Source organism: Pristiophorus japonicus, chromosome 3 (assembly GCF_044704955.1).
Source record: "Pristiophorus japonicus isolate sPriJap1 chromosome 3, sPriJap1.hap1, whole genome shotgun sequence".
Lineage (NCBI taxonomy): Eukaryota > Metazoa > Chordata > Chondrichthyes > Pristiophoridae > Pristiophorus > Pristiophorus japonicus.
The window spans coordinates 96,946,423-96,964,896 of NC_091979.1; the positions used below are offsets into that span (position 1 = coordinate 96,946,423).

The 18,474-nt window shown below is 42.6% G+C and overlaps 1 protein-coding gene across 2 annotated transcripts in view; it reads left to right on the plus strand.

Moving 5' to 3' along the window:
• The window catches only part of LOC139259809 (activin receptor type-1-like), a 149,160-nt gene that overhangs the window by 75,339 nt on the left and 55,347 nt on the right, over window positions 1–18,474 (plus strand). For both annotated transcript variants that reach the window (XM_070875613.1, XM_070875614.1), the window contains 3 exons: window positions 8,319–8,582; window positions 16,273–16,490; window positions 17,903–18,002. In XM_070875613.1, the coding sequence (XP_070731714.1) occupies window positions 8,319–8,582; window positions 16,273–16,490; window positions 17,903–18,002 (582 nt within the window). The remainder of the gene's footprint in view (window positions 1–8,318; window positions 8,583–16,272; window positions 16,491–17,902; window positions 18,003–18,474) is intronic.

The following is an 18,474-nucleotide window of genomic DNA, read 5'->3' on the forward strand; positions in this document are numbered from 1 at the left end:
AAAGTATTATACAATTTAAGCATAAACTCCCTGCTCTTATATTCTATGGCTCAGCCAATAAAGACAAGCATTCCGTATGCCTTCTTAACCACCTTATCCACCTGGCCGCCTACTTTCAGGGATCTGTGGACAAGCACTCCAAGGTCCCTTTGTTCATCTACACTATTAAGTGGCCTACCGCTTAATGTGTATACCCTTTCCTAATTAGCCCTCCCAAAGTGCATCACCTCACACTTCTCTGAATTAAATTCCATTTGCCACTGCTCTGCCCACCTGACCAGTAGATTGATATCATCCTGCAGCCCATGACTTTTCTCTTCATTATTAACCATACAGTCAAATTTAGTTGTCTGCAAACTTCGTAATCATACTCCCTATATTCAAATCTAAATCATTGATATATACCACAAAAAGCAAGGGTCTCAGTACTGGGCCCTGCGGAACCCCACTGGAAACATCCTTCCAGTCACACAACATCCATCAATCGGTACCCTTAGCTTCCTACCTCCAAGCCAATTTTGGACACTTTGCCCTATATTTCATGGGCTTTAACCTTCATGACCAGTCTACCATGTGTGACCTTATCAAAAGCCTTGCTAAAGTCCATATATACTACATTGTACGCAGTACCCTCATTGACCCTCTTGGTTACCTCCTCAAAAAATTCAATCAGGTTAGTCAGACACGATCCTCCCTTAACAAATCTGTGCTGACTGTCCCTAATTAATCCTTGTCTTTCCAAATGCAGATTTATCCTGCTTTTCAGGATTTTTCCAATAATTTTCCCACCATTGAAGTTAAGCTGACAGGCATGTAATTACTCTGCCTCTCCCTTTCCCCCAACTTAAACAAACTACTACATTAGCAATCCTCCAATCCTCCGGCACTGTGCCCAGATCCAAAGAAGACTGGAAAATGATGGTCAAGGCCTCTGCTATATCCTCTTTTACTTGGCTCAACAGCTTGGGATGCATTTCATCTGGGCCTGGGGACTTATCTACTTTCAAAGCTGCTAAACCCCTTAATACTTCCTCTCTCACTTTATTTATTTCATCCAGAATATCACACTCTTCCTCGATAGCAGTATCTGTATTGCCCCTTTCCTTTGTGAAAACAGATGCAAAGTATTTGTTAAGAACCCTCCCAACATCTTCTGCCTCCACACAAAGATTACCCTCATGGTCTCTAATAGGCCCTACCCTTTCTTTAGTTACCCTCTTACTCTTAATATATTCATAAAACATCTTGGGGTTTTCCTTAATTTTACTGGCCAAGAATTTCTCGTGCTCTCTCTTAGCATTCCTAATATCCTTTTTAATTTTGCCTCTTAACTTTCTATATTCCTCAAGATTCTATAGTATTTAGCCATTGATATATGACATGAGCGTCCCTTTTTTCTGAATCCTCCCCTGTAAGTCCCAAGACATCCAAGGGGCTCTAGAATTATTTTTCCCAGCCTTTTTTTTTTAAGGGTACATGTTTGGCCTGAGCCTTCCAGATGATCTCCTCAAATGCCTCCCACTGTTCCGACACTGATTTACCCACAAGTAGCTGTTTCCAGTTCACCGCAGCCAAATCACTCCTTAACTTAGCAAAATTAGCGCTTCCCCAATTCAGAACTTTTATTCCAGTCCTATTCTTGTCCTTATCCAGAACCAACTTGAATCTGACTGAATTATGGTCACTGGCACCCAAGTGCTTTCCCACTAATACCCCTTCAACCTGTCCAGCTTCATTCCCCAAAACTAAATCCAAGACTGCCCCCTCGTGTTGGGCTTGCTACATACTGACTAAAAAAGTTCTCTTGAATGCATTACAAGAATTTCGCACCCTCTATACCCTTCACACTGAATACGTACACAGGGAGCTAGATGTGCGTGGAAGTTCATTAGCTTGCGTGCAATTTCCCCCAAATAGATTTTGAATTCCTTTCTATTAAGCTGAAATAATAATATCGCACAATTTAAAAAGTCTAAGTTGCTTGTCCACTTTTGTTCAGAAAATCACCGGAGGTCTGCATCTGCTGTATACAGTTGATGCACATTTCAAGGTCTGTTTTTCCCTTTACATTTTTGAAGGTACAACACAAAACACTGTTCCAAATTCAGTATTCAGAAGGCCCATAGGATAGCTGGTTGAGAAATGGTAAAAGTGCCATTGGAGATAAGGCATGTTATTGTGCAGATTGGAGGAAGGTTTATACTGGCTACACTGTACCTGACTGGGTATTTTATGCTGACACTGGGCGACTGAAATAGAAACAGTTTCATTCTCTAGCACTTAGTATTCCTTTTAAACACGATTGTGGTTTGGGATTTTTCTTGACCATTTTTCCATGGAAAGAAATTGAAAATAAGAGTTACATTTAATGCTTTTTTTTATTAGTTTAAAACAAAGTTAGCTAGATGGAAGATGGCTAAAGGTATCTCATAGACATAGAAACATAGAAAATAGGTTCAGGAGTAGGCCATTCGGCCCTTCAAGCCTGCACCACCATTCAATAAGATCATGGCTGATAATTCCCTCAGTACCCCTTTCCTGCTTTCCCTCTATACCCCTTGATCCCTTTAGCCGTAAGGGCCATATCTAACTCCCTCTTGAATATATCCAATGAACTGGCATCAACAACTCTCTGCGGTAGGGAATACCACAGGTCAATAACTCTGAGTGAAGAAGTTTCTCCTCATCTCAGTCCTAAATGGCCTACCCCTTATCCTGTGTCCCCTGGTTCTGGACTTCCCCATTATCGGGAACATTCTTCCCGCATCTAACCTGTCCAGTCGCGTCAGAATCTTGTAAGTTTCTATGAGATCCCCTCTCATCCTTCTAAACTCCAGTGTATAAAGGCCCAGTTGATCCAGTCTCGCCTCATATGTCAGTCCCGCCATCCCGGGAATCAGTCTGGTGAACCTTCGCTGCACTTTCTCAATAGCAAGAACGTCCTTCCTCAGATTAGGAGACCAAAACTGAACACAATATTCCAGGTGAGGCCTCACTAAGGCCCTGTACAACTGCAGTAAGAATTCCCTGCTCCTAAACTCAAATCTCCTAGTTATGAAGGCCAACATACCATTTGCTGCCTTCACCGCCTGCTGTACCTGCATGGTAACTTTCAATGACTTGATGAATCATGACCCCCAGGTCCCGTTGTACCTCCCCCTTTCCTAATCTGCTGCCATTCAGATAATCTGCCTTCGTGTTTTTGCCCCACAATATGGATAACCTCACATTTATCCACATTATACTGCATCTGCCATGCATTTGCCCACTCACCTATCCTGTCCAAGTCACGCTGCAGCCTCTTAGCGTCCTCCTCACAGCTCACACCGCCACCCAGTTTAGTGTCATCTACAAACTTGGAGATATTACACTCAATTCCTTCTTCTAAATCATTAATGTATATTGTAAATAGCTGGGTTCCCAGCACTGAGGCCTGCGGTACTCCACTAGTCACTGCCTGCCATTCTGAAAAAGAACCTGTTTATCCTGACTCTCTACTTCCTGTCTGCCAACCAGTTCTCTATCCATGTCTGTACATTACCCCCAATACCATATGCTTTGATTTTGCACACCAATCTCTTGTGTGGGACCTTGTAAAAAGCCTTTTGAAAGTCCAAATACACGACATCCACTGGTTCTCCCTTGTCCACTCTACTAGTTACATACTCACAAAATTCCAGAAGATTTGTCGAGCATGATTTCCCTTTCATAAATCCATGCTGACTTGGACAGATCCTGTCACTGCTTTCCAAATGCGCTGCTATTTCATCTTTAATAATTGATTCCAACATTTTCCCCACTACTGATGTCAAGCTAACTGGTTTATAATTACCTGTTTTCTCTCTCCCTCCTTTTTTAAACAATGGTGTTACATTAGCTACCCTCCAGTCCATAGGAACTGATCCCGAGTCAATCGACTGTTGGAAAATGATCACCAATGCATCCACTATTTCTAGGGCCACTTCCTTAAGTACTCTGGGATGCAGACTATCAGGCCCCGGGGATTTATCGGCCTTCAATCCCATCAATTTCCCTAATACAATTTCCCGCTTTATAAGGATATTCTTCCGTTCCTCCTTCTCACTAGACCCTTGGTTCCCTAGTATTTCCGGAACGTTATTTGTGTCTTCCTTCGTGAAAACAGAACCAACGTATTTGTTTAACTGGTCTGCCATTTCTTTGTTTCCCATTACAAATTTACCTGAATCTGACTGCAAGGGACCTACGTTTGTTTTCACTAATCTTTTTCTGTTCACATATCTATAGAAGCTTTTGCAGTCAGTTTATGTTCCCAGCAAGCTTCCTCTCATACTCTCTCTTCCCCCTCCTAATTAAACCCTTTGTCCTCCTCTGCTGTATTACAAAATTCTCCCAGTCCTCAGGTTTGCTGCTTTTTCTGGCCAATTTATATGCTTTTTCCTTGATTTCCCTCGTTGGCCACGGTTGAGCCAACTTCCCAGTTTTATTTTTTACTCCAGACAGGGATGTACAATTATTGAAGTTTATTCATGTGATCTTTAAATGTTTGCCATTGCCTATCCACCGTCAACCCTTTAAGTATCTCGTGGTAAATATGCTAAATTTGTTTTCCTCCCAGAGACTAAACTTGCTTGTTTAGGTAATTAGAAAACATCTTGTTTATTATTGCGCGAAGTTCATTTGTGTGGAGTGTGTTATTAAGTCTGGTCATAACAACAGTTCTATATATTCACCTTGTGAAATAAGGCAGCTTAACAATTCACATGTTGATGTAGACCCTTCTTATCAAGGACTAAATACTATTGTTACCGAGTGTTTTTTTTATTGATATGTGCAAATATGGATCTAATTGGGGGTATAATGGGAATTATGAAATCTTAGACACTTCTATGAAAGGAAAGACATGATTTTGAATTCAAATGGGCACAAGGGTTGTAAATTGGCCCTTGTTGTTTAGATGGTAGGATATGGTTTTGGGCTATTGTTACCCCCATATCATTGCCACTTGTGAACAATGTAGTTTTTGGGTGGGCAGTCCAGAAACTTCAGTCCAGTTTCTAATACAGACGTCTCTTATTATTTACCCACTCCTGTTGCTTGTGATATGTAGGCATTTAGTTATTAACTACTTTGAATTCATTTTCAACAAAAGAGAGAAAACATTAAATGCCATTACTCTCTGCCCCAACCATGTGGTGAACCTTGTTTGGTTCGAGACTTGAAAAAAGGTGTCAATCCCAAGGAAGTTTTTGATTTCAGCAATGAGTGGCAGGATTGGGAAAGACAAAATATGTTATCCAAAGACTCGGGCCCCAAAATGGATCATGTCCTGCTGCCACCCGTTTCTCAGCGGTATTCGGGCGGCACTTCATTTTTTACAGCCTGCTGCTGTTGAGTCCCACCAGTGGGAATTTGATGAGAATGTAGTGTGTGGCAGCAAGAGAGAGGTTTGGCGGGCGGTGCAAGTGATTCGACTCGGCAAAGATCGAAGGCCGAGTTCTGCGCATGTGTCTGTCAAGCTCGGCGACCTGTCTCTCCCCCGCTCCGGCCCTAGCTCGGCGACCTGCCTCTGCACCGCTCCGGCCCAAGCTCGGTGACCTGTCTCTCCCCCGCTCCGGCCCTAGCTCGGCGACCTGTCTCTCCCCCGCTCCGGCCCAAGCTCAGCGAGGGAGCCAAAAAGCGGCCGAGAAAATCATACAAGAGGCAGTTGGGATTTCTAAGAGAGAATCTGTTAGAAGAATAGAATTCCATCTCTCACTTTTGCTTATGTCTGAAATTTATCGCACTGACATCAGCCTTGTCATTACTAACCCCGGTGACAGAAACACTGACACACCTGCTGGTTCATGCTGCGTATTGTTAATCTCCTCAGTTTCATGTTCATATTGGCACTAACACTAAATTTACCTGCATTTGTCACCACAATTAGGGCCACCCTTGCAGCGCTTACCCCGAACACGGATGTCAACAACCACATCAGTCCAAAGCAATGATGCAGACCGAATGTTCCCATCTTCTCCAGAATGTGCTGACTCTGGTTGAGCTGAGGTTCCATGGGCGCTCCCAGTTCTTGGATATCTTATCCAACTAATCATTTCTCATGTATGACCCAAGCCGTGAACCTAGTGCAAGGGCTCCTGGTCCCACGGCTAAAGATAAACACCTTCATTTCAACAATAACGATTCAGTGGCCAAGGTTCATTGAACATGTTTGATTTCTGAACTTTGCTCTGTGAATATAAATCAAGGAATGAGAGTCCAAGTTAACAACGACCTCATCTCTTAACCCAAATGTTAGGACTTGAACAATATATAAACATGTTTCTTATACAACAGTGACTACACAAAGTGCTTCAGCGGCTGGGAATCATTTTGGGTCATCATGAGGTGGTGAAAGGCACTATAGAAATGCAAGTTCTATCATGTATAATCAAGTTTATTTCTCCATTCGCTTGTGTGCTAATATAGACGTCCCAAAAATTTTTTTTAAATGTTAATTACTTTAAGAGTAGTCGCTATTGTTATGTTGGCAAATATGGCAGGCAATTTGAGCATAGCAGTCCCTCAAACAAGAAGAATGGCCAGTTCATGTGTCTTTTTGTGGCATTGGTTGAGGGGTAAAGGTTAGGTCAGGATGCTGGGAGCATTTCCCTGTTCGAGTAGTGCCATAGGATCTTTTACATCCCAAGAGGGCAGACTGGATCTCAATTTAACATCTCATCTGAAGGACAGCACCTCAGACATTACAACACTCCCTCGGGACTGCAGTGCCAGCTTAGGTTATGTGAAAGGGTAGTGGAAGCAGATTCAACAGTAACATTCAAAAGGAAATTGGATAAATACTTGGAAGAGAAAATTGTAGGGCTATGAGGAAAGAGCAGGCAAGTGGGACTAATAGGAGAGTTCAAAGAGCTGGCACAGGCACATTGGGCCGAATGGCCTCCTTCCATGCTGCATGATTCTATGTTCTGAACCTTCCTCTCATTGAGAGGGACTGTGAGGGGTGAGACACGGGTGTGGTGGGCGGGGGAGTGGAGGGGGTGGGGAATTGGAAGGGAGAAAGGGAACTCTGGGAAGACTGATCATGTTCTTGCATTGGAGTGGATGAAATCCAGAAGTCACGACACTGTCACTATTCACTTCATACCCAATAAACCTGTTAACAATCCATGCACAATGTCCCATCTATGGTGGAGGTGGGGGGGAGATAAGGTCATGCACTTGCGCTGGAGGGATGTACTTGCCCTGGGGTAAGGCACTTTGGCTGGGGCGGGATGTACTTGGACTGGGCTGAAATTGTAAAAATCGCTTCCAATTTCTTATAAATCCTACTGTAAACTAAGTGTTAAGCACTCAGCAGCCTTTCATCAAATACTCCCGTTTTCAAAATGGCATCTGCACCATCCGCTTAAGATCGGCTACTTTTCAGGACGGTATTTAGGGCGAGCAGTAAATAGATCTTGGTGATCAAATTTGAGATTTTGGCGCTGTGGGCAATACTTGATTTTTTTGGGGATCAAATTCGCATTTCTGGGTGGTAAATGGACGGTAGTGGGCTTGATGTGATGAATTTCCAGCCCTCGGTATATTTTGATGAACGGGTGAAAACAGGTGCTAAGTGGCTGCTGTGCTAATAATCTGGTTTGAAAGTCCGGTTTTAGCATGTAATTTTGGTCCTAATTGCTGATTACCATAATTTGAACTTGCCTGGAGGTGCTAAAACCGAGATCTGCAGGTTTAGCACTCAAGCGCTGATTAGATGACATTTTCGTGGAGCAGTATATGTGGGCTCCACGCACCCATTTCCACTGAAGGTGTGGAATGTGCTGGTTGAAGCATAGCGGCACGTTTCAGGATGGCTTGGGGACCGAGTGAGAGGGCGCACAGGGTCTCTGATGCGACATTGAAGGTCCTAGTGGAGGAGGTCCAGAGGAGGAGGGAGGTCCTGTACTCGCAGGGGCAGGGGGTGGGGGGGGGGGAAGGGGTCTACCTTGCCCTCCAGTGATTGGAGTTCTGTGCTAGGAACATTCACCTTGTGTCAAATGAAGTAACAAAAAACAAAATGGAAAATACTGAAGTAAGGTGCTAATTGTGTCTTTCTAAAATATTATGAATACTGAATGACCATTATTTCAATTAACCTAATAAGTATTGTGGTTCTGAGATTTGAAACTTTTGGAACTCTTGTGTGAAGGATGCACACTAAACAACAGTTATGAGTTTCCGGACATCTTGTGCCAACACAATTCTTAGTTTGTGGTATTTGTATGTCTTTGTGGGCTTGATTAATGCTTGAATTTCTCCAGTGGCTCAACTTGTTTTTGAATTTTGTTTTGCAGGTGAGGAGCCGAAGTCAAATGTGGGCCCCTATAAATGTGTGTGTGAAGGGATGTCTTGTGGAGGAGACGACCAGTGCTCAGGGCAGCAGTGCTTTGCTTCACTAAGCATAAATGACGGTCATCCAGTTTATCAAAAAGGTTGCTTCGAGGTGTATGAACAGAGTAAGCTGACATGCAAAACTCCACCATCAGCGGATCAGACAGTAGAATGTTGCCAGGGTGATTTGTGTAATATGAACATTACAGCTCAACTGCCACCAAAAGGTAAACTTTTTATGGAACACTGGCCCCTATCAGAACACTGTGTAATCTGTTAGAATAGTTGCCAATTGAAATAAAAACATAAAATGCTGGAAATATTTAGCAGGCCAGGCAGCATCTGTGGAGAGAGAAACACAGTTCTGATGAAGGGTCATCGACCTGAAAACATTAACTCTGCTTCTCTCTCCACAGATGCTGCCCGATCTGCTGAGTATTGCCAGCATTTTCTGTTTTTATTTCCGATTTCCAACTTCCAGCATCTGCAGTATTTTGCTTTTGTATAGTTGCCGACTGTCCATGTGTTGTATGGATGTCTAATGTTTTCGGCCCTAATTTACACTGTGCAGCAACGGAGAGAAAGTACGGGTCTTTAGAATAAATACATCACGGTGCATTATGTGGTGAATTCAATGACTTAAAAAATGGGATACCTTTCTGCCATTTCCGAATAGTGCAAACTGAGTGCAAACGCTTGGATCTGATTATGTGAACTTTTATCTGGGAGATTGTAGCAGCAAAGCATGGGTGACTATTAGTACTTTTGGATTGTTAAATAATACCCAATCTTGTTTTGAATCCTCCTGCACTGCTCTTTGAATATATACTGCATGCGGGGATCTTGCCTGTTATTGTTTTACACTTCTTATCTCTTCCTTTTCTGTTTACTAAAGCTAACATTCTAACTTTTAAAAAGAGCTCAAAAGTGATTACCAGCATTATTATTTCTAGCTTTATACTATTGCACATGATACAGCTCAGCATACCACAGTGTGGGTCAAGCTGTTTTTGATGAGAACAAAGTGTTTACCACTCTTTTTCTACCACCGTTTTCAATTTGGCTCATCATCCACATTGATTTCTCTTCATTTCTTCACTTTTTTTCTTTCCTCCGCTTCATCTGTTTCTGGAGATCCAACTTATATTTAAGCTACATCCATGGCTTGCTACTGATCACCAGTGAGGGAAAAATAACTATCTAATTTGTTCTGTGCCATTCCTGTCAGTTCTGTGGACCCTGTTCTGGTTCCCATTTTATCTCCTAGCAATTACATCAATTTTCCCCGATAATACCTGAATAAATAGATAAGTAGGCTAGGTTCAAATCCATGCAATTATGTTCTGGTTTCAATATTTGTTGGGCAAGAATAATCAGTTGATGTTTACAATCCCAGAATTTATATTGATGATATTTATGTCTAACATCCTTCACATCTAAACTACAGAGTTTACAGACTAACATCTTACTCTGTCACCACCACCTTTTCATTAAACCTATTGGGTGTTGAGATGCTTTGCTTTTATTACAGACCCATTTCATTAATTTGAGTCAGAAGAACAGATAATTTAGGGGGGCTGGAGGAGGGGGTTACAGATGTAAGGAGTGTCAAGGTCATGAAGGAATTTTGACACGAGGATGAGAATTTTAAGTTTGAAGTATTGAGGGATCAGGAGCTGATGTAGGTCAGTGAGGAGGATAGGATATGGGTAGCAGTGTTTTGGATGAGCTGAAGTGTATGGAGGGTGGTGGGTGGGAGGGTGGTGAAGAGAGCACTGGAGTGGCCAAATCTAAACATGATAAAGATATGGATGAGGGTGTCAGCAGCAGATGGACTGAGATAGGAGTGGAGGTAGACAATCTTACAAGGTGGAAGTAGGCGGTCTTTGTGATGGAGAAGCTATGGAGTCAAAAGCTCAGCGTGGAGTTGAATAGGACACAAATTGCAAACAGTCTGGGTCAGCCTGAGGCAGTAGCTGAAGAGGGGGATCAAATTGGTCGTAAGTGTCGGGAGTTTGTGGTGAGGGGCCGAAGACGATGGCTTTGGTCTTCGCAATGTTTAACTAGATGAAATTGTAATTCATCCAATCCTGGAGGTTAGACCAGCAGTCTTGCAACACACGGTAGAGGAGTCAGGAGGTGATGGTGAGATAGAGCTGGGTGTCATCAGCATTCATGTGGAAGCTGAGCCTGTGTCTGTAGTTGATGTTTTCAGTTATTGAACGTTTATAGTTGTGGAATGGTTACATGTGTGTTTATGTTTTAGGCTACCTCTGTCATTCTTATACCAATACTTGCTTTTGTATCACATGGAAAGATATTCCCCACTCTGTTTGCTGATTTTTTTTTTTAAAGGTGGTTAGCTCTGCCGTTAAACATCTGCATGCTGTGGATAGTGTTTCAGGTAATGCTATCTGAGAGAAAGTGCCACGACAGAAGCTTCGTAAATATTTGAATCTGCTGTGGTGGTATTCTGTGCAGACATTTGAGATACACGCAGAATGTTGAAATGCATCAGCATTGGTTCTTGGATTTGGGGGTCTGGCTTTAGCTTTGGCGTGCCTCTCTCTCAGTGCTGATCAGTCTTGATTTTGGAAGGGACTGACTGCTCAGCTGTAGTTCTATGACATTGTAGTAGGTCACTTTTTTCTACTCCACTAGTTTGTATGGCTTTAGACTGTTCTGAGTCCAGCAGCAAGAGATGTTTTTTCTCACTGCGGTATAGTATCCTGTGTAGAATGCTAATTTTGGCTACTGGAGGATGTTCACTCTTCTACTGCCTTTCCAGCGATCTTGTCTCCAATTAGCTCTAATATGTTTACTAAATGTAGGAGTGGAATGCTGACTTCATTTATAAGCTTAGCAACTTTATAGATAGTGGTAGGTGAACAGTCGGGCCAATCTTTCGTGATGATGTATTATTTTAAGTACTAAGGAGATAAATTATTTGTAGGTTTGTAATGTCAATTTAGATGACTTTAGCAACCTGATAAATTAGGACTAAGGGCCAAGGACAATTTCCTAATGGACTGCTTGTGTTGATTTTGCAATAAGAGGACCAATCATGTGTAGAAACATAGAAAATAGGTGCAGGAGTAGGCCTTTCGAACTTGCACCACCATTCAATAAGATCATGGCTGATCATTCACCTCAGTACCCCTTTCCTGCTTTCTCTCCATACCCCTTGATCCCATTAGCCGTAAGGGCCATATCGGGATACTATACCGTAGTCAATGTGCAATGTGTAGGTATTCCAATGTGATAAATATCTGTATTTTTGTCCCGTGAGGCAGTGAAGTATCCAATTAAGCTCACCAGTTATGTCGCAAAAGGCCAGCTCCTCTATTGAAGCGTGTTGGAGCTGCTCCCCTAACTTGGTGCTAGGGGTTGTGAGAATCTTTCTATTTCTTGAGAAAATGAGCCTCAATTTTTGTCTGAAGCAATTTTGGCAATCAGATTGTTTTTTTTTAAGATATGTAGCTTTTGTTGTACTGTCATTTTTTCCTGCAAGTATCCCCCAAAATATATCTCAGCAATATCATAAATTAATATGTTTTCAGATCCAATTTATAGTATAATGCCTGCAGGTTACTGCAGTCTGTTACTCCAACCATGAAAATACAAAAGCTAAATTTGTGGTGCAACAGCAATGAAAATGTGGAGTAAGTAATATGCTGCTGTTATGGCACTTATTAATTGGGCCAACGTCAAGGGAATCTTTATCATCACTAACTCAAGCTCAAGCAGTTTTATTCAGTCTTCTGAAAAACTCTTCAGTAGATCAGTTATCCAATTTATCTGGTAATTGTTATCGGATTCCAGACTTTCTGAATCCCTTCAGACAAGTTATTGATGGTACAAACGCCCAGATACAGTTACACTGTCACCAATGTCTGCTATCACTTTCCTTCAATTTCCTGTTGCCTGCACTTAAGGTAAAGGTGCGTAGAAATTCAGATATTTATAAGGGCTGGATTTTCGGCTTTGCTGATTTCGGGACGGTAAAGGTTGCGCCTGGGCACAGTTTGCAGCTCTGGTCAAAATTGGGCAGCCGGGCTCTGAGTGTGGGGGGGGGGGCATTGTAGCACTCTTGGGGCGCAAGGCCAGCTGAGCATACAGAAATCCCGAGCTAAACAGCCGGCCCAGGAGCACTCTGAGACCTGGGGAGAAAAAAAAACTTGGCAAAAAAACCCACCAAAAACATTCCCAATACATAGCCCACACCACCACAACATAAATCGAAAAAAAGACAAACTAATCACAATTACTTGAGCTGGACATTATTTACCTCACTGCAGCCAGTATAGGTTGGACTGCCCACTTTCACAGTCAGCGGTCTCAGCTGCGGGGCATACGGGTCAGGCAGGAGTCCAAAAGTGAGCCAGTGTCGCAACTAGGGGTGTTGCACTTTTCTGGGCGGTACTGCTCCGTGGGCGCACAAAACTGGCCCTGAAAACCCCCGCTGGAAGCTGACCGTCCGCCCAGAAGAGCTCACCGAGGCATTGCTGCCCCTCCCGGGGTGAAAACAGAAGCACATGTCACTGGAAAATCGAGCCCCGAGGCTTCTCATTCTTTCCTCACAAGTAAAATGACCTATTAACTCCATTTCCATGGTATACTTTGCAGGTGAATCTTGACTGTGATAATTGCAGTGCATCTCTTTTAGTTCTTATCCTCGGCACTCAGTTTAGCAGCTTTTCTAATTCAAGCAACCTGAGTCCATGTTATGTTGTTTATAAGGTTTTGTTGCCCACCTCTCATCAGTTCTGAACATTGGATTATATCTGCTGAATTTATGCTGCTGGTTGGTTCTCTTTCTCACCCATTTTAAGTCAAATCACATTTTACTTCCAACGCCTCTGCTTCAGCATTCCTATACAATGCAATGTAATTTGAAGTTTTCCTTGCACGCCTTCACACTGCAGTGCAGGGAGAACCTTGGTGTATTTCAGCTGCAGCAGATCATCATTGGAATGGGCATATATCTAATCAAAAACTGCCAAGTTTGAGAACTTGGTACGTGGTGTTGTGGGTGTGAAGCTATGTTGACCACTCTGGTGTCCTGTATTGGTGTTCCAATGGACTGCCAGCACATTCGGTGATTGAGGTTTGCAACAGCTTATAATTCACTGCTTTGAGTTTTTGAGACAACTAGTGGGGATACTGTTCTGTAGTTAGGAGTATCCGTTTTATATCCCTCTTGTGCACAAGCACAGTGATCCTTGGTTTGAATATCTTAATTTGACAGGGAAGTTTCCCTGATGAGCCAGGGGAGCAGTTAGTTTATCGGGTAAGGTTTGAGAGGCTAAGCACCAGAGCAGGTAGTTTTATGGGCTCAATTTTCCCCAGTATTTGCAGTTTTTTTTGGGAGCAGGCTGCTTTTTCTGGCCTAACTTAAAAATCCCCACTTTCCCCAATCAATTTGCACCAGCGTAACTCAGTTAGTTACGAAATTTTTAAGTCGGGTTTTTTTTTTCAGCCAAAGTGGGCGTAACCAGCCACCTACGCCACCTCTGGCCATTTAGGGAAGTTTGGTCAGCTGAGAGTTACTCCAGTTCTGATTAGGCCAGCGTATGTGGCTTGTCCTGAAAAACCTTCCCTAGAGTTAAGCAAATTGGCGCAGGCAAGGAAAGCGGTGCAGCAGATGCCCGGACACACTGAAAGAATTGAAAAACACATAGCAGCAACTTGCCTCCAACCTCACCCGAAGGCTGTCCGGTTCTCACACCGCCAGGGAGGGAGGGAGGGAGGGTGGGGTGGGGTGGGAGGGAAAGAGATGGCCCAGCGTCCGAGAATGCGACTGGACCGGACAGGGTGGTGCTATGTGTTTTTCAATTCTTTTAATGTGTTCGGAGGTGGCTGCATGCTTCATTTTGCAGCCTCAGCTCGCATTGTGTCCCTGGTTACCATGGCAGCCCGATCTTTTTGGTGCAGATCAAGGCTCCACCCCCTCGGGTTAGGCCACGCCAAAATGAAGAGATCCAACGGGGAAACTTGCAACACTTTTTTTTTGGCGTATTTGGCCCACAAAACTCTTCAAGTACGCCAAAAAAATGCTTTGGGGAAAATTGAGCCCATAGAATCAAACTTGAAGCAAATGTTTAACTTTCTTGTGCTTATTTGTTATTTGACTGACTGATCGGGTTCATGCACCTCAGTGGATTTTTTTAAAAACTTGATCTTGAATTCCAGATGACTTTTTTTAGCAAATAATAGCAGATGTTGAACAGTATATCAACAAAATTTTAATTATTTACAGAAGAGAGCTAAAGTAAGCTCGAGCTATACTGTGCTATTTATGATCTGCTTTTCCTGAGGCCGAACGAAGTTCTAATCTTTTGAATGATAGTTGGTGTTTTTGTGCTGTTTGAGGCGGTTTCTGTTGGGCTCTCACTACAGCCAAATGCTGTGCTCCATATTCCTGCTAAGGTATCAATATAAATCCACTTGAATACAGATCAGCTGGTTTAAGGCTATTACACAGTCTACTTGGATATTTCTAAGTGAGTATATCGGGTGAGACCCTGCGATCTCCAATGAGATGCCAGTCTAGTGATGCTTTTCAGGACGTAATGTAGAAAACTGTCAGAATATAGGGCAACCCTGTCACCATATGTCATGCCATAAGATTGTAAAATACAGCTCTGTTCACTACATGGGCCTTCGTATCTCTGCATTGTCAGAAGGTGCAACAAGGGCAGACGATAACAGGTTGTCTCATGCCACAAACATTTGTTTAATGTTAAGTTTATGATCATTGTGTTTCCTTTCCATAGATTGCTTGATATTTTTTGTCAATGCTGAGTTGAATGTATCTGATAATTTTACCACGTAGCAAAAAATTGTGCGGCGCTACAAAGCTGGGGCATGTATTCCCTTTATAAATGGAAATATAAACTGTTACTATTGCTCTTGAGTTGTATATCTTGGGGACTAAAAAAATTAGTTAGAAATCTTTACATAGGCAAAATACTGTGGATGCTAGAAATTGGAAATATAAACAGAAAATGCTGGAAATACTCTGCAATGTTCCCTCTAAGCTGCGCAACAGCGCAGTAATGGGAATAGTCCCATGCAGGCCACTCACCGGCTTCCCCATTGTAAATATCGCACATGTGTGGAAATGTAAAGAAACAGGCCGTGCAGAACAAAGCGCAGCTTACAGGAAACATTGCTCAGCAGGTCAGGCAGCATCTGTGGAGAGAGAAACCGAAATATTTACATTTTAGTTCAGGATTTCTTTTTCCACTTTTTCTCCATCTTCTCTCCTTAAGGCTTTAGTTTCCTATTGAGGTAGTTTTTACAGGCATTGTTGTTTGCACTATTTAACCCAAATGATCATTACTTACATGTGGGTCTTGACTGAATGTTGGTGCAATACAATCACGAGGAACAGCACAGCCTAGCTTGGTTCTGCTTTCACCTGACACCCACACAGAAACTTCAATGGGGGTCAACCCCCTGGATATTGAATAGGGGTGGGAATCTTTACTGTGGTTTTTCCCCTCCCTGACAAACCAAGGGGCAGTGAAGCCAAAGTAATGACCCAACAGCTGTCTCAATTGAGATCGGCTAAACTCTGCATGGAACTGAGTTTGAACCTGGGACCTTTATGGCTTAATTGTTCACTGGGTTAATTCACTGACTCATCTGACAAAGGTATATCTGTTTAATTATGCTGCTTTTGAAAGGGGTTGATCGACAGGAAAACCATTACTCCTTTCTAAAAGAATGTGTATATACTCTTTGACCTCCAGATTTAATCATATTAAATATGTTGTTGAAGTAGTCACATATAATGTAAAATGTCCATGACATTTTAGGGAAATTTGAAGTTTTGGCCTGTCTTCTTATAAATGTTCAGCATTAATAAATGCTTGATGTCTTTTTCATCATTTCTTTTCCTTCCTTTCAAAGGAAAGTCGCAGCAAGGAGCAGCATTGGGTTACAGTGCAAGAACCCTGACTATTGTTGTTATTGCTCCAGTAATTGTGCTGATCATTGTCTCCATGGTGACAGTACTGATATTGCGAAGGCTCCACCAAAATCAGATGCAAAGACTAAATACTCGAGAGGTTGAATATGGTGCCATTGATGGACTGATTGCCTCTAATGTTGGAGATAGCACATTAGCAGTAAGGATTGCTCCTTTATATCTATCCTTTATCATCGGCTTTTTTTTTGATTGTGAGGCTTTTATGTTTGCTTCCCGGTCTCTGGTCAAAAGCACTGTTGGATCCTGGCAATTTTTGCTATCAAATCAGTTTATATATTTTGAAAACTGGCCAGATTTTATAAATCTAACGCTTTTGTATCTTCTATCTCATACATTTTCTAAATAAATGACAGTAAACCCAAGAGCTGGAAGTTCATGAAAAACTGCTACCACCGGTTTGCCGCCAAAAAAATGCTATGACTTCGCTATGATTTCGAGGTGGAAGATTCATGAAAAAATCCACCTGGCGGGAAAAATTGACGTTGCACGAGGATTCATGGCGGAAACCGCGATCCTCGCCAACTTTAGTCCGATTACCGCTGCGAGTTGGGCCTAGGGAGTGGGGAGAAAACACACACTATTTTTCCAAAAAATAAAAAATTACAAAACATTCACAAGACCCTTTTCTAGTGAATTGCTGCGAAAGAATTTTAAAATAAACTTTAACTTACCTTTTGTGGCAGGTTTTCACACCTACTGCAGTTTCCAAAGGCTGTACCAACAGGTTTTCCTCTGCATTTAAAAAAAATCTTAATTACGGGTCACCACTGTGACCAAACTCAGACGAAAGCACTTTTTCCAGTTTTGCTCTCTGGCAGAACACTCTCCAGCGGTATTTCAAAACTGCCGATGGAAGACGTCAATGAATTTCCCGCCCACTGTTTTCCGCCCAAAACGACGAAATACCGCCAAAAAACGCAATGGAAGGTTGATGAATTTCCAGCCCTTGGAGTATTCTCTCCCCGGCCCCCCCCCCCCCCCCCCCCCCCCCAAAAGAATATACACATGCAATTTGTTTTTAAGAAGCTTGGAACATGGTATGGTAAAATTGTGGAGTTTAAGAGTCCATATCTCATCAGTAGCAGTGTTTTATGCACACTTAAACTGTGCCACCCAGCCGCTTCCTTCGTTCAAACTTTAAACCAAGGACTTGTTATGTGCACTACAACGTGAACACGTATTGGAAAACTAATTGGCAATTTTGATATGCAAATGTTTGTTATTTTATCTATCTTGCTAATAGGACTGAAACTATACATTTTACACAGAACGTGCGTGTCTTGTACATGTGACGTAGTGCAGTAGTGGCAGGATCTTTGTCTTGCCAACACTTTCTGTACTGATAGCTAACCCGAGCTAGTGAGAAGATGCCTATAACAATAGTTTTGTGTTCAATGGACATGATTGCAAGAGGAAGCTGCTGTTGTGACTCAAAGAATGACAAATCTTGTCTTCCTCTTTTTAAAAAAAAAAATATTCTGAAGGATTAAAAATGTTTTCAAAAATAAATAATTGCAGTAAATTTTGCAGGATAATGTCTTTTTCTAACAGGACCTGTTGGATCACTCCTGCACATCAGGCAGTGGATCAGGCCTTCCATTCCTCATACAGAGAACAGTGGCTCGGCAGATTACCCTTGTGGAATGTGTAGGTGAGTTACTATTGCGGTCACAATGGATGAGCAAGTTTTCAATTTGTTAACACTCTCTCAATTTTAAAATATTATTCTTTAAGGAGTATTTAGGGCTCTAATTTGTTTTTTAAACAAATACATATTGTGTAAACTTTTGTTTCTGAAAATCAGAAGCTGTTTCTCAAACACATGGGGCTCAAAATTGGCCAACCTGGTTTTTTTTCGGCGCACTCTCCAGAGGTGCGCCGACTTTGTGGGCTGAAAACGGCGCCGAAAAGATGTCTCCGGATTCTGGCCGCTCTGTGGCCTCTCTCATGGCTTGGTGCGGTGTGGTCTGTCGATTAGGGGGCGTAGCTAGGGTCCTGTGTGAGAAACGGTGCCGGCAGCTCTCTGCATGCGGACTGGAGGTTTCGCACATGCGAAGTAGCTCCTCTGCAGCGTGGGACCCGATGCGACTGTCCCTATCCTAGGCCGAGTGGCCTCATGACGC